Below are 14,047 nucleotides of genomic sequence, written 5' to 3' on the forward strand. Positions count from 1 at the left end.
TCCTTCCAAGGAGTGGCTAGTGGGTTTGAACCGCCAGCCTTCTGGTTAGCAGTCAAGTGCCTTAGCCACTACGCTACCAGAGAAGTATGGTTTACATCTCAATATAAAGAAAACAAAAATCCTCACAACTGGTCCCATAAGCAACATTACGATAAATGGAGAAAAGATAGAAACTGTCAAAGGCTTAATTAACATTGCTTGGTTCTATAATCGATGTCAATGGAAGCAGTAATCAGGACATCAGACAACATATAGCACTGAGCAAATCAGCTGCAAAAGACCTCTTTCAAGTGCTGAAGAGCAAAGATGTCTCCTTGAGGACTAAGGTGTGGCTGACACAAGCCAAGGTATTTTCAATTGCCTCATATGCATGTGAGAGCTGGACAATGAACAAGGAAAACCAAAGAAAAGTTGATGCTTCTGAGCTGTGGTGTTGGCGAAGAATGCTGAAAGTACAGTGGCCTGTTAAAGGAACTAACAGGTCTGTCCTGGAGGAAGTGCAGCCAGAATGCTCCTTGGAGATGAGAATGGCCAGACTTCGTCTCACATACTTTGGTCATGTTGTCAGAAGGGACCATTCCCTGGAGAAGGATGTCATGCATGGAGGGTCAACGAAAGAGGGGAAGGCTCTCAACAAGATAGATTGACACGTGGCAGCGGACATGGGACTCTAGTATAGCAAGAATCATGGAGCTGGCTCAGGAGCCGCTGATGTTTCATTCTGCTGTGCATAGGGTCGCTATGAGTCAGAGATGACTCAATGGCACCTAACACCACTATGGAAGTAGATTGCCCAGCTTTCTTTCTGAAGAGTGGCTGGTAGGTTTGAACCGCCAGCCTTCTAATTAGCAGTCAAATGCCTTAGGCACTACACTACCAGAGTGTCTGCCAAGAAAGATACAATCTCCCAGTGCAGACTTATACCGGGGCCAGGGTTCAGAATGAGGCACGCGCAGTGAGGAGAGCAGAAAATCAGCCACGGCTAGAGAAGAACTTGGGTAACTAGTGGCGAGGCCCCGCCCCTAAACGTCAACATTCCACACAGCGCCTTTGTACAATTTACCCAAAAGGTTCCTCCTGAAGGTGTGACATAGCTCCTTCATGTCATTATGTTCTCAGTTCTAATGTCACCTCTCCAGCAAGGCCTTCCTGAGCATCTTTCCTAACCTCTAACCTTGCTTCACATGCATAGCACACGCCGACTCCTCAACGTACATTTATTTTTGTACGTGTCTGTCAGGGCCACAATGTATGGTTCCTGAAAGGAGAGGTCTTAACTTTCTCGACAAGCCCTACAATATACGCTCAAAAAGATTTCAGGCAATGCGAAGCCTCCGTTTCTGTTTCTGTGTAACAGGGGTCGCGCTGCCCACCAGTACGCCTCCAGCGGGCGGGATTCATTCCGGAACATTCGTGGGGCGGGGACCGGGACTGAGGCCTGCAGCGTCACGTCCGCCAAATTACCTGTGGGGCTGGGGGCGAACCGCACTCGCACCGTAGCCCCGGGATCAGTACCCAAGCTGGCCTCGTGCCGTCCCACAATGTGACCGAAGGCCGCCAGGAGTCTCCCGGGCCTCAGCAGCCTCTTCAGAAGCACCGCCATGTGGGTTGGAAGCGCACACGTGTGTTTCTTCTCGCATCACTTCCGGACACTCCTCCCAACCAATCAGTCTCCGCCACAGCGACCGCATGCCCGCCCCCTTAAAGTCACAGTCCTCCTTTCAAGAGCGCCCACGCCCCCCTGGACAACTGCAGTTCCATTCCGCCACTAGGGGGCAGAGCCCTTTGAGCTGCGATTTCCCAGTCCCGCCCCCCTCCGGCTCGGGAAAGCTAAAGCGTGGCAGGGGCCGGTCGGGGAAGCGGAGGAGGCGGGTCTCCATAGAAACCTCCACTTGTTTCCGGCCAGGCTGTGCGAGATTAGGGGCTACTGCCGGGGCCAATCTCAGCCACCTCTCCTTTTCCCAGCGGCCTCTGCGTGTGCGGTGGGTGTTGTACACAATCATCATGGCGGCCGCCGGAGCCCCGGATGGTGAGTGTAGAGGGGGTGGCGAACGCCGGGGTAGGGCCGACGTGAAGCTGGTGCAGAGGTAGAGGGATGCGGCCTGCCCGGGGTGGGAAGAACCTGGCCCGGGAGCGGTAGTGTAACGGGGGTCGGGCAGAGTCAGGTCCCAGGCCCAGCCCGCGGCGAGTTCCCACCCCCTAACCCATTTGCAGGCATGGAAGAACCTGGCATGGACACCGAGGCCGAGACGGTGGCGGGCGAGGCGCCCGCGCGGCCTCTCAACTGCGTGGAGGCTAAAGTCGCGGCGGGCGCGGCGGCCGAGGATTCCTGCGCCGCGCGAGGCAGCCTGCAGCCGGCCCAGGCCCAGCCCCCTGGGGACCCCACGGCCCAGGCCTCGGTCAGCAACGGCGAGGACGCGGGCGGCGGCGCTGGCAGGGAGCTGGTGGACCTGAAGATCATCTGGAACAAGACCAAGCACGACGTGAAGTTCCCTCTTGACAGCACAGGCTCTGAGCTAAAACAGAAGATTCACTCGATTACAGGTAATCTCCTGCGTACCTCCCCACCTCTCCTCGTTTGGAGTGTGTACACCGTGCTACGGAGCGGCTGGCCGCTTTCCTTGCGGCAGCTCCTTTAAGCCTCGCAACAGCCTTCCAGAGTAAGTAGTAGCATACCCAACAAGGGGGGGCAGAACGAGCCTCCTGATCACTGAGTTAAGTGCTGAGTAGCTAAGCTGGAATTCAAGCCCTGATCGGAGTCTTAGTCCCTGGCTAGTAACTGGTGTTGTTGCCCAAGCATCTTTAATAGGAATCACCTTAGGCACTTGTTAAATCTGCAGCTCCCAGGCCCTTCCCCTTGGAGATTCTGATTCAGTATGTTTGGGATGTGGCCAGGAATTTACTTTTAGTGAATATCTTAGGCATTTCTCTTAAGGAAAGTTTCAGAAACGCTCCTCTTAGCCATCACACTGGCTCTTTCTTGTTTGTAACATTTTGCATCTGAAACGATTTTTTTTTTTTTTTTTTTTTTAAAATTTTTTTTTTTTTTTTTTTTTTTTTTTGCACAACCTGTCAGCTCCATAGGACCAGGAATTTTTGTTTCTCATTGATCTCTGTATCTCTGATGCCTGTGGGTTCTCAATATTTGAGTGATTGCATGACTAAGGAGCAACTTGCATGAGTGGTAGCTCATATTTATTGAACAAGTACTGTATAGGCAGTCCCTGGGGTACGAATGAGGTCCATCCCTAACTGTGTCTTTAAAAATTTGTACATAAGTCAGAATAGGTGCATACCAGAGCCTTTTCAGTGATCTAAAAGTAGAGGGAGGAGCTCTGGTAGCATAGTGCCTAAGGCACTTGAACCCACCAGCCACTCCTCAGAAGGAAGATGGGGCAATCTACTTCCATAGTGATACTGCCTGGGAAACCCAAGGAAGGGTCGCTATGAGTCGGGTCCAACTGGACGGCACGTAACAACAAAAGTAGAGGGTGGGGGTTGGTTCAGTTGTTTCAAAGTGAGGGCAGGTGTACATAACATTAAAGGACAGGTCAGAGTTGGCTGTAAGTCTTACAGTCTTTACAGGGACTGCCTGTATATCAGGCACTACACTGTGTTTGTCCTATTTTTTAATCCTTCACATAAACCTTATGGAACTACTGTCATTCCTAGGGTAGTTATGGGTGGCACAAATGATTAAGCGCTTAGCTACTAACCACAAGGTTGGCAGTTCAACTCTATGCAGATCAAGGAGAAACCTTGGAAGAAAGGCCTGGAAATCTGCTTCCAAAATTAGCCCCTGGAAACCCTGTAGAGCACAGTCCTGCTCTGACTCTCACGGGAGGGGTCGTGAGTCCATTCAGCTGGATGGCGACTTGCAGTTATCATCTTCATTAGAAAGTCTGGGAAACTGAAGTTGGAATGGCCCATATGCGCCCAGCAAATGAGCAAGCTGTTGCCAAAAGACTCTGGTCCACATACATCTTTTTATTCGTTCCTTTCACTGTCTCTCTTCAACCTTTTCCCAAGGTCTCCCACCTGCCATGCAGAAAGTCATGTATAAGGGACTTGTCCCCGAAGATAAGACGTTGAGAGAAATGAAAGTGACCAGCGGGGCCAAGATCATGGTGGTTGGCTCCACGATAAATGACGTGCTAGCAGTAAACACGCCCAAAGATGCCACCCAGCAGGACGCGAAGGCTGAGGAGAACAAGAAGGAGCCTCTCTGCAGGCAGAAAGTAAGTCCTGTGTGGTGGCTGGTCCTGAGCAGTTGGAGGCTTTGTCCTCTCAAGCCTTGACTGGCTGCATCGCCTAGAATGAGCTCCTTTCCGGACAGGGCCCATGATGGAAATGTATGACAGCAGTTGGGTGCGGCTGGCTGTTGAGTGGAGGTGACAACTACCTGAGATTTGCAACTTTGTCTCATCTGGCGGGTCAGTGTGTCTCAAGTCTTCCTACTTTAGGATAAGGCCTTGGGAAAGGCAGGTTTCTGCCAAGATACTGAAAGGAATCAGATGTTGGTTTCTCCCTCCTTCTCCGAGCCAGAGAAAATGGCCATTCCTGGAATTAAGCCCCCATTTTGCTGAAGTGTTCGAGTTTGTGTTTGGTTTGTGGCTTTTCCCCAAGTCAGCAAGCCCAGTTCCAAGTAGGCCGGGGAATCACAGCTTTACAGGTTCCTCTAAAACGGGCCCTTTGAGGAAGCCACACTGACCAGGAAGATGATCTTTTTTTTCCTCTCTCTCCTGACCCATGAGAAGGAGGCGTAATTTTTTACATTCCCTGTTGTTCGTTTTGGATGGAAGAAATCCAGCCTGGTCTGTGTCCATCGCAGCCATTAAAATGCTTTCTGTGATTAGGAAAGTTGGGCTGTTGTACTGTAGAAGGGGCAGGTTGGAAGGACCATCCCTTGTAATCTCACCACCCAGCAAAGTCCATTCCTAGCCACTCTTCGTAGCATTCCAGGAAAACATACTATTTCATCTGGGTCCTGAGTGGAGTAGGGATCTCTGGTGGCGTAGTGCCTAAGGCATCTGACTGCTAACCAGAAAGCTGGCAGTTCAAACCCACCAGCCACGCCTCGGAAGGAAGGTGGGGCAGTCTACTTCTGTACTGATACCACCTCGGAAACCCAAGGAGGGGTCGCTGTGAGTTGAAATTGACTCGATGGCAGTGAGTAGGTTTTTTGGTTTGAGTGGCGTAGACCACCTTAACCGTCATGAGTTTCAGGGACCATGACACCAGAGCATATGGTCACCAGTGTGAGAAGTGCACCTTCTTGACCAACAGGTCCCTGATCCCTGCGTATGTTCCCCAAACCCAAAAAAGGTCTCAAAGCCCAAGGTGTTTTCATGAGTTTGGAAAACCCTGGCCAGAACAGACAGGCTGGTTTCCAGTCTTGCTTGTCACAATCAATGTAAACATTCTTGTTTTGCTACAGATATGCTAACACTTTGGTAACTTTGGAAACAACTTGCTGCCCAGAGCCCACAGGGATATTATGGAACATTATCTAGAAATCATATTACATTTATAAAGCTTGCAACTCTGAGTTACCAAACGCTTGTCCATAAGGGGTTCAGATAAAGGCCAGTAAACCTGTATTAACATCTAAAAGGTATTTATTCGGACACTTTTCACCCCAAATATGGAGTCAGTGTGTCTTGTAACCAATTGGGTTCAATTCGTTTCCTGTCTTCCCCTGGCACAAGTGTGACATAGTCAGCTATGAGTGTGTCAGACATGAGAAGACATTCCCACTGGTCACACCCTTGAGCATAACATGCCTCTTAAGTACAGGTTTGGAGTTAGTAATGGTAGCTTAGCAGGTCTAGAGCTATTCTCACAGTGCAGGGAACATTCTTCAAAAGTGGTTGCAAGGTATGACTTAATCAGCACCTCAAACCCATGCTTCTTTGTCTCATTGGCACCAGTTATGGAGGGACACAGGTCCCTGGCTTCTCGTTCTGGCGTTGATGTGTAATATGCCAGTCTCTGCCAAAGTCCAGCTGTGTTAAGCCCTTTCCTACCAGAGGGTTTCTGCCGTGCAGCAAGGGCTTGAACTAGCTCCTGGCCACCCAGCGATTAAAGACAATTTTACCCTCTGCCTACGCATTGCCCATAGCTCCAGCTTCACCCAGCAACGTCTCCATTAAAGGGAGAGATGGAGAGGAAACAAAAGTCAGGCATTTGGGCTATTTAAGGGAAGGTGCTCAGAACACTTAGTATAATGGCTCAGCAGCGTCTTGTTCAGCTGGGCTTGGGTGGTGGGCCAGGAGGACTCCCGCAGTGAGACGCTGCTCTGGACATCTGTTGGAAAGTTAGGCCTTCCAGGCAGTTAGGCCAATCACCGGCATCATTGTCACTTCCTTGGGATTTGGAGTTGACAGAAGTGACTACCATTTTGCACCTGCCAGCAGAGCACACCTTGTGTGGTTCTCTTGATGTTGGACCTTTTCAGTGGTGATTTTAGGGAGGAGAAGAGTTAAATAAGGGAGGAGGCTTTATTGGAATTCACAATCCAGAATTCTTTCTGGAACTGAATTCTTTTTAGAGCTTTCTGCTCTGGAACTGCCACGTGTCATAGGTCAGCCCTGGGTGGCTGACAAAAATTCATGATGATAAAGCATTCCACTCCTCCGTGCACCAGCCGCGTTTCACGGCTCGGTAGGCACCAGCGGCCGGTGGTTACCATTTTGGAGGGCACAGATGGAGGGCATTCCCATCCTTGCAGGACATTCTGTTGGAGCCCATTGCTCACATCAAAGGACCCATTAGTTGGTAGATAGCAAAAGCTTTTGAGCCAGAACACTAAGGGTGCTTCATCCTGTGTTTAAGAGGGGCAGCGGTATGACTAACGTGTAACTGCATGGTGCATTGAGTTTCTTCTGACTCACGTTACAGCAACACAGGAAAGTGTTGGATAAAGGAAAACCAGAAGACGTGATGCCGTCACTGAAGGGCGCTCAGGTAAGCCAGGCTCCTTTGTGATCGCTCTGAACATGAACCCGTCCTGCTTTCTGTCTTCCTGAGATTCCTGGAATCACGTCCTGACATCTGGTTCCTTCTTCTCTCCATCTTCGGGCCCTTCCCTCTCCTGCCACGCTTTTGTGTCTCCAGGAGCGCCTGCCAACGGTACCCTTATCCGGCATGTACAATAAGTCAGGAGGGAAAGTGCGACTTACCTTTAAGCTCGAACAAGACCAGCTGTGGATCGGCACTAAAGGTATGTTCTCTCGAGCTCTGTGATGCAGTTCCAGTCACGGCTCTGAAACCCATCTCTCTCTCTGCTGTGTGTGCTTCTGGCTTTTGATTTTGCTTTTAAACACTTGCTTTTGTTTCTCAGTCAGCTCTTAGTGCCAGTCCCTCCAGTGTTGGCTCTTGAGTGGCCCAGAATCACAGGTCCCAAATGTGTGGCCCAGGAGCTACGTCTGGTCAGTGGACAAAGGTTTATGGGTTTACACATGCTTGGAAACAGTTGGGAGATTTCACTTAATCACATTGTTTTTTGCTGGCTTCTCTTGAAAAGTATGGAAAGATGTCATCATTGTGGGCCTGCTTTCTCACATGTCACCAGTTGACTGGAGTGAGTAGTGGTTTTGGAGAGGCCCTGCTACGGCCCCCACCACTCCCATGGATCTTGCGTGTAGCCAGCTCTGTTCACTCGTGGCACCTCCTTAGTTCCTGTAGCTCAGACTTTGACTCTGCTAGGTGACGTTTCCTCCCTGTCTGCCTGGTGGCCTTCTTCCCTTCCCTGCCCGGCGACCTGTGCCCTGCATCTGGATTGGCTGTGCTGGGAAATGTTCTTGACTGTCCTCCCTTCCTGTTCCCCTTCCCTTCCCCCAGTGGCTACAAAGCCTTGCCAGTTACACTCGAGTTGTCTGTGTCCTGTTCTTTCCTATCATCCTGTGCCACTTCAGACAAAACCAAAAAAAAAGCAAACCAATCTCACTGCTGTCGAGTCGGATCTGGCTCATAGCGACCCCTCCTTGGGTTTCTGAGGCAGTATCTCTATAGAAGTAGATTGCCCACCCTTCGTTCTGAGGAGTGGCTGGTGGGTTTGAACCACCAACCTTCTGGTTAGCAGTCAAATGCCTTAGGCAGTACGCCACCAGAGCTCCCAGTGTTTTTAAATCTGATCTGTTGAAAGCATGTTATTCTCTTTGCTTGCCCCTCTCTGAGTTCTTCTTCATCTGGTCCCCTCTTCCATACTGTTCTTTGTCATTGGTTCCTGTGCCCGAAACCCTTTGGCTTTCTAAGGCCAAGTTCAGATGCCTGAGCATAGTGTTCAGTGTTCTCCACGGTGGGGCCCCAGTTTAAGTTTTGACCTGGCTTCCTGCCCAGCCTGCCTTGTTGGACCCTATGTACTTCTCTCCACACCACTCCCTGAATTTGTCAATACGCTTTGCACAGTCCCATGTCTTTGCTTCTGCCAGGCCCTTACCTGGAATGTCTTCTTTTCATTCCTTATTATTAATAAAATCTTCCACGGCCCATGGCCCAACTGAAACGTCCTCTCCCGATGAAGTCTTCCCCATTGTCTCCGTCACTGCACCCCCCAAATGACCTGCTGCCGCTGTTCTCCATAAAACGTGCCTTCTGGCCCCGGAGCGTTCGTCACTGACCTGCTTGTCCCCTGTTAGATTCCTGGAGGGAATGGAACGTGCCTGGTAGACCTGTTTCTGGCCGGCACTGTAGGTGTTCAGTGTGAGAGGTAAATGCTAAGGAGAAGCATGGTGCTCCCATTCTCGGCTGTTCACTGGCTTCAGAGACAGGCCGTTTGATGTGCAAGGACTTAATGGGACCAAAGTTTATGGGAAATAATTGGGAGGGGTGCTAGGAAGGGACAGTTCATATCTGAAACATGAGATGGAATTTCTCAGTTTCCACCCTGTGCTGGTTCTTAAATGAGTAGACTGAGATGCCAAAGCGCTTCAGCTTTCTAACAAATTGGCACTAGCTTGCTATATTCTTCATCTCACCTTTACTCTAACCGCATGGTCCAAGCAAGTTTTCCGAAACACTAAGGGCTTCCCCAGTCTTCCAAGGGACCCTCTACCGGTCAGGTCACCCCCTTGTCCTTTCCTCTTGGGTTGTTAGCTGCCCTGCCTCTGCCAGGGTCACTGCAGGTGGTTCACTTAGTTCTCCATCATTCCATTGACCAGCTGACATCCCACCTCTCGTGAGACTTCGCCTATCCCCCAAGTCAGTGAAGACTGACCCAAAAGGACAGTGGTGACTGGGGGTAGGTGTGGTGTTAAAGGAGGGCCAGATGTCTGGAGAAAGCAAGTCTGTAAGTGGTCATTGGTTCCTTAGGAGATGCTCGTGGTGCGAGGCTATGTAGGAAACACATTATAGCTGCAGAGACAGATAAGAGTGGGAGCCTCCTGTGCCTGAATGGCAGGGTTGGTTTTCACTGAGAGGAGTAACTGCCTTCCCATTTTGACACAAATGCAGAGCTTTGGAACAGTCTTGATGCATCAGGGCTTCAGAGCTATTGAAAGTTTCCTCACTGCCAGCCTCAAAGACAGGCCGTGGGCTTCTTGTATCTTCAGAGGCTGACCAAGGCTTTAAGAGTTTGACATTTGCATTCCCACCAAGACTGCTGTGTCGCTGGATGTCAGCTCATGGGGGCAGGCGCTCCCCTCTGACATGCCCAGGAGTCTTGTCACTTGAGTGTCAAGCACTGTTGGAGGAGGACAGTTTGTTCAGGGAGTTGGCCACTAGCCGCCAGCTTCATCTTTTCTCCTGGCAAGAAGCTACTGGGAATTGGCCAGCCCAGCAGCCAGTTGGCTTCCTGATGGGGGTGTTTTACTGTGTGAGCTGCTCAAGGGATCGTCCTGACGGCTTAGTCGCTCCGCTCGGAGGTAGCTTGTGTAGGCGGCAGTCCTAACAGCCTGTGGCACAAAAGAGCAAGAAGCGGAGACCCCAGCAGGTCACATAACGTGGGGACGCTGCCAGGAAAGGGCATTGTCCTTGTGCATGGGGAGCAGTCGAGTCTCAAACCTAGCTGCTTGCTGTCATTCAGGAATGTGGGCCCAGGATGGCTAAATCTTAGGAGCTTTCAAGAGAAGCCAGTAACCAGATTTTGTGTGAAACCTGCGGACATTTCAAGGTGACAGGCACGGTTAAAAGTTGCCACCTTCAAGATGACTGCTGGTCAGGCAGTGTGTAGAACCACCGAAAGTCCATACCTAAGTGAACATCCTCGGGTCCCATTCCCTCCCACTTGTTTGTGGGATACCCATGGAATGGAAGGCAAACGCCTCAATTCACCAGCTACACTAGAACCCAGGTCTTGTCAACCTGCCTGTTTCAGTGCCTTTTTCAGGCTTTTCTTTCTGAAAAACACTGTAATGAGGATTTTTTTCCAAGTTGATTTAGTCGTTTGCTGAGAACGGTGAGCTGGACCCGAGGTCTCTGCTACTTGCAGGTGGCCACGTCCTATTGAGCAGGGCAGGGCTTCACACCCCTGCTGTCACCCCCCACACCGCTCTGTACACCAAGCTCGCGGCAGGCCTCCCTAACTGCCCGGTCTTTCTTACTCACCGTTCTCAAAGTTGCTGCAAAGTGTCTTTGACCCCATGTGATGAGCAGTACCTTGAGTTTATCAGAAGAGCATATCAGCATCTTAAGGGATTTTCTTAAGTGTGTGTAAGGGGGTGGGGGACCAGGGGGTTGTCAGGGAGGGTGTGGCGGGGATGAGTGAGCAGGATTGCGGGAGAGAAACGTCTTAACCCCCAGGCTCTCCTCCTTCCTCGTGAGCGCCATAGTGGGGCACTGCTGGCTCTTGGTTCTTGGTCCTCTTGACTGTCCCTAAGCTACACACCAAAGACCTCAGCCCGTGCTGGGTTTTGGCAGTAAGGATACAAAGGAATTCGCTGTGTATTTATTCATCATCAGACTTCAAAAAATAATCCCAGGAAAGAGCTACATCCCTGCCCTCAGAGCCTTGGTAGACCCGTAGCAAACCCTGTTTCCCATTTGCTCCCAGGAAGTTCCCAACTCCTGCTAACGGCACTAGTCAGGAGATCCTGCCACTTTGTCCCTAGAGGGCAGGGCATGCGGGCCTCGGAGATCCCACAGCCCTGGCTGTGACGAGGGCCTGTTGAATCCCAGCCGGAGGGAGGGCCTTTGATTAATCCCTGTCCCCTCTCTCACCTTAGAGCGGACTGAGAAACTGCCCATGGGCTCCATCAAAAACGTGGTCAGTGAACCCATCGAAGGGCACGAAGACTACCACATGATGGTGAGTAGCGCCAGCCGGGCTGAGCCGCGGGCGACTCCCGCTCTGTTCTCGCGGGCAGTGGATTTCTTTCTGCCTGGGCTTTGTAACTGAGAGGCATCCGTCTTTGGCAGGCACACTGTTTCAAGACCCTCGTGTGTTCCTCAGCTCCTAGAACTTGACCCATGACCCTTTTCCAAGTTCTATTTATTTTGTAGCCCCTGCCCCTTCCAGCCCTTTAAAGAGGAGGAGTTTTTCTCACATCTCTTCCAGAAATGTCTCTCTTGCTTCCCTCTTACTTGTAACACTTTGTTTTTAGACCAGGAAAATAAACGTAAAGAGGAGGAACGGCTTCTGGGTTGTTCTTTAACATTTTGTCTCGCATCTGAAAAGCAGAGCTTCCCCAGCCTCGGTGTCTGTGAGGACCCCAGGCGCTCCCTCTGCTGAACGGTCGTCCTCCCCCCAGGCCATAGCCATCACGTCTGAGGACCCCCTGGGAGGACAGCCTGTGAGACATGTGTTGGGCAGAGGAGTCCACTCTGCAGAGAGGGCAGGCCAGGCCTCACCACCTTTCCTGAGGCAGGATGGGAGGATTCCCCCCGTGGGCGACGGGAGCAGCCTAGACACACCCCTTCTCTTTTTCCACACGTTTGGAAGGGCCACTTTAAAATGCATTTCAGCTACCTAAACTCCTCGAGTTGCTGTGGGTACCGCCACCTGACCTGAGCAGGAAGTGGGCGAGGGTGAGATGCTGTTGGCCGTCTGGGGAGGAGGACCTTTCAGTGTGCAGCCAGTGGGGAGGTATGTACGTAGGCCACGTCCCCAGGGAGGGAACCGCTCTCTCATGGTTGGCATCACACAGTCACAGTGGAAGGATGTGTTAGGAGATGCCAAGAGAAGGGACTCAGGCATTATAGCAGTTCTATCTTGGGCAGGTGGCAGGTCCCCTCCCAACAAGGAAAAATCAGTCGAAGGGGCCTGAATTTTGGTTGGTCAGCAAGCCAGTGGTGTGCCCTGCCCTGCCCTTTTTATGTTTGCTAGCTTGGTACCAAAGCTGGGCCAGGGTCGCCCGGTCGGGATTGCGGTCCCAGGGCTACGTAGCCCCTGGGTGTTTTCCTTTTCAGGTGGTGACTGGCCTGCTGGCGGCCTTAACCGCCCCGGGTTCTGGGTAGCCTTTAAAACAAGGATGGGACAAGGTATTTTTGGCTGCGCCCTTCACTCCTCTTTGGGACGTTTTCCCAGTTTGGCTCTGAAGAGTTTATGACTCCAGTCTTCAAGCAGCCAGGCTGGAGGAATTTAAAACAAGCTAAGCAGACCATTTTGAATATATTTCAAGGAATGGTGTGGACGGGCAGGGCCTTACCATTTAGGCTGAACAATGCTTTCTGTCTGGAAGCATTTGTGGCAGATCATGAGCCTAAGAGCCCACTTCTATTTTCTAAACACAAGAAAGACCCACCTTTACCTGTGTCCTATACTGAAAGTCTGTTCCCAGCCTTTTACAGGTTAGCTAGATTGACACTGTATCAGAGTTCACCTTAGAAACATTTTAGAGAAATATTTAAAAATATAGAAAAACATGGACAGCACTATAAGGAACCCACATATCCATCACCAAGGATTGACTTTATATAAATATTTTGTAACCTGGCTTTGATAACGGAATTTATTTTAAATAAATAAAACTGACCAGCAGCGCCGCCTTCCCTGTTGTCCCCTGCCCCTGTCCTCATTATCGTGAATGTAACGTGTGCCCTTCCCGTCGGTCTCTGCTTTCCTTTCCATGTATGGCCACAAACAACATGGAGGAGTGGTTTGTGTTTTTTCACTGGAAGTGAATGGGATCTTGGTCTGTGTCATTCTGCACCTTGATTTTGTTGGTTGCACATTACAATCTGTCCACATTCTCTGTAGATGCAGTTCACATCTCTTCAGTGTAGGCTAGTGCTCATCTGAAGAGGCCACGCCACCTGTAATCGAGCATCCCCTGAGCAGTTGGGCTGTAAGTTGCCTCTGGGTGTTTATGATTTCCGGCAGTGCTGTTTCAGGCATGCCTGTCCCTCGTGCAGGTGGGCACGTGTCTCTAGGGCGGCAGTTCTCAGACGCTGTCTCTGCCCCAGGCCTGGAGCGGCACCTGGGAACTTGGTAGAAATGCAAGTTCTTGGGCCCCAGACGCCCTGAATCAAAAACTCGGGCATGGAGCCCAGCAATCTGTGTTTTAACCAGCTCTCCGGATGATTCTGATGGAACCTCAAGTTTGAGAACCGTGAGAGTTGGCTGTGCTTAACTCGCTTTTTTTTTTTTTTTTGACTTGTTAGGAGAACACGGCCCCTGCACCGTTTGTTGTTGCTTTCCCTTCCCTTTTAAATGAACTCGCCCTCCCCACCCCACCCTTCCTTGTTCCTCTCCTTCCTTTAGTCTCCGACCTCTGAAGGACTGCTTGGTTTTCCTTTTCTCCCTTCCAGGCATTTCAGTTGGGCCCCACGGAAGCCTCTTACTACTGGGTGTACTGGGTTCCGACTCAATATGTGGATGCAATCAAAGACACTGTGCTGGGGAAGTGGCAGTATTTTTGAAAGCACTTTCACCTCTGGCCCAGGAGACTGACCCAAAGTGAAGGACATTGCTGGGAGAGGCCTGCAGCAGCCCCGGATTTCGCGGTTCTGGAACTTTGTTCAAAACAAATCTATACCCAATCTAAGGCGATGTGGTGACTGAAGCCAGAGGTGATGTACTTTCACCCTTAGCTTATTTTAACTTAAAATGACCGGTTCCCATTCTCGCAGTCAGCTTCATACCATTTTGAAAGTCAACACGGTGGAAATC

The 14,047-nt window shown here is 50.8% G+C and overlaps 1 protein-coding gene across 1 annotated transcript; it reads left to right on the plus strand.

Annotated features, from left to right (window-relative positions):
* The first annotated feature begins 1,836 nt into the window (after window positions 1-1,836).
* On the plus strand, window positions 1,837-13,797 carry UBFD1 (ubiquitin family domain containing 1). The gene is made up of 7 exons (XM_007958696.2): window positions 1,837-2,029; window positions 2,215-2,544; window positions 4,030-4,238; window positions 6,901-6,966; window positions 7,117-7,222; window positions 11,163-11,245; window positions 13,687-13,797. Exons 1-7 carry the CDS (start codon window positions 2,005-2,007, stop codon window positions 13,795-13,797), a joined length of 930 nt encoding a protein of 309 aa, XP_007956887.1. The 5' UTR covers window positions 1,837-2,004.
* Window positions 13,798-14,047: the final 250 nt, after the last annotated feature.

Source organism: Orycteropus afer, unplaced genomic scaffold (genome assembly GCF_000298275.1).
Source record: "Orycteropus afer afer isolate SDZICR_OR568_19922 unplaced genomic scaffold, OryAfe1.0 scaffold01085, whole genome shotgun sequence".
Taxonomy (NCBI): Eukaryota; Metazoa; Chordata; class Mammalia; order Tubulidentata; family Orycteropodidae; genus Orycteropus; species Orycteropus afer.

Excerpts from the sequence above, each read along its gene's own strand:
- UBFD1 (XM_007958696.2), top strand. The coding sequence starts at position 2,005 with ATGGCGGCCGCCGGAGCCCCGGATG. Across the intron at positions 2,545-4,029 it reads GAAGATTCACTCGATTACAG|GTCTCCCACCTGCCATGCAG; the intron begins GTAATCTCCTGC and ends CCTTTTCCCAAG. Across the intron at positions 11,246-13,686 it reads ACGAAGACTACCACATGATG|GCATTTCAGTTGGGCCCCAC; the intron begins GTGAGTAGCGCC and ends TCTCCCTTCCAG.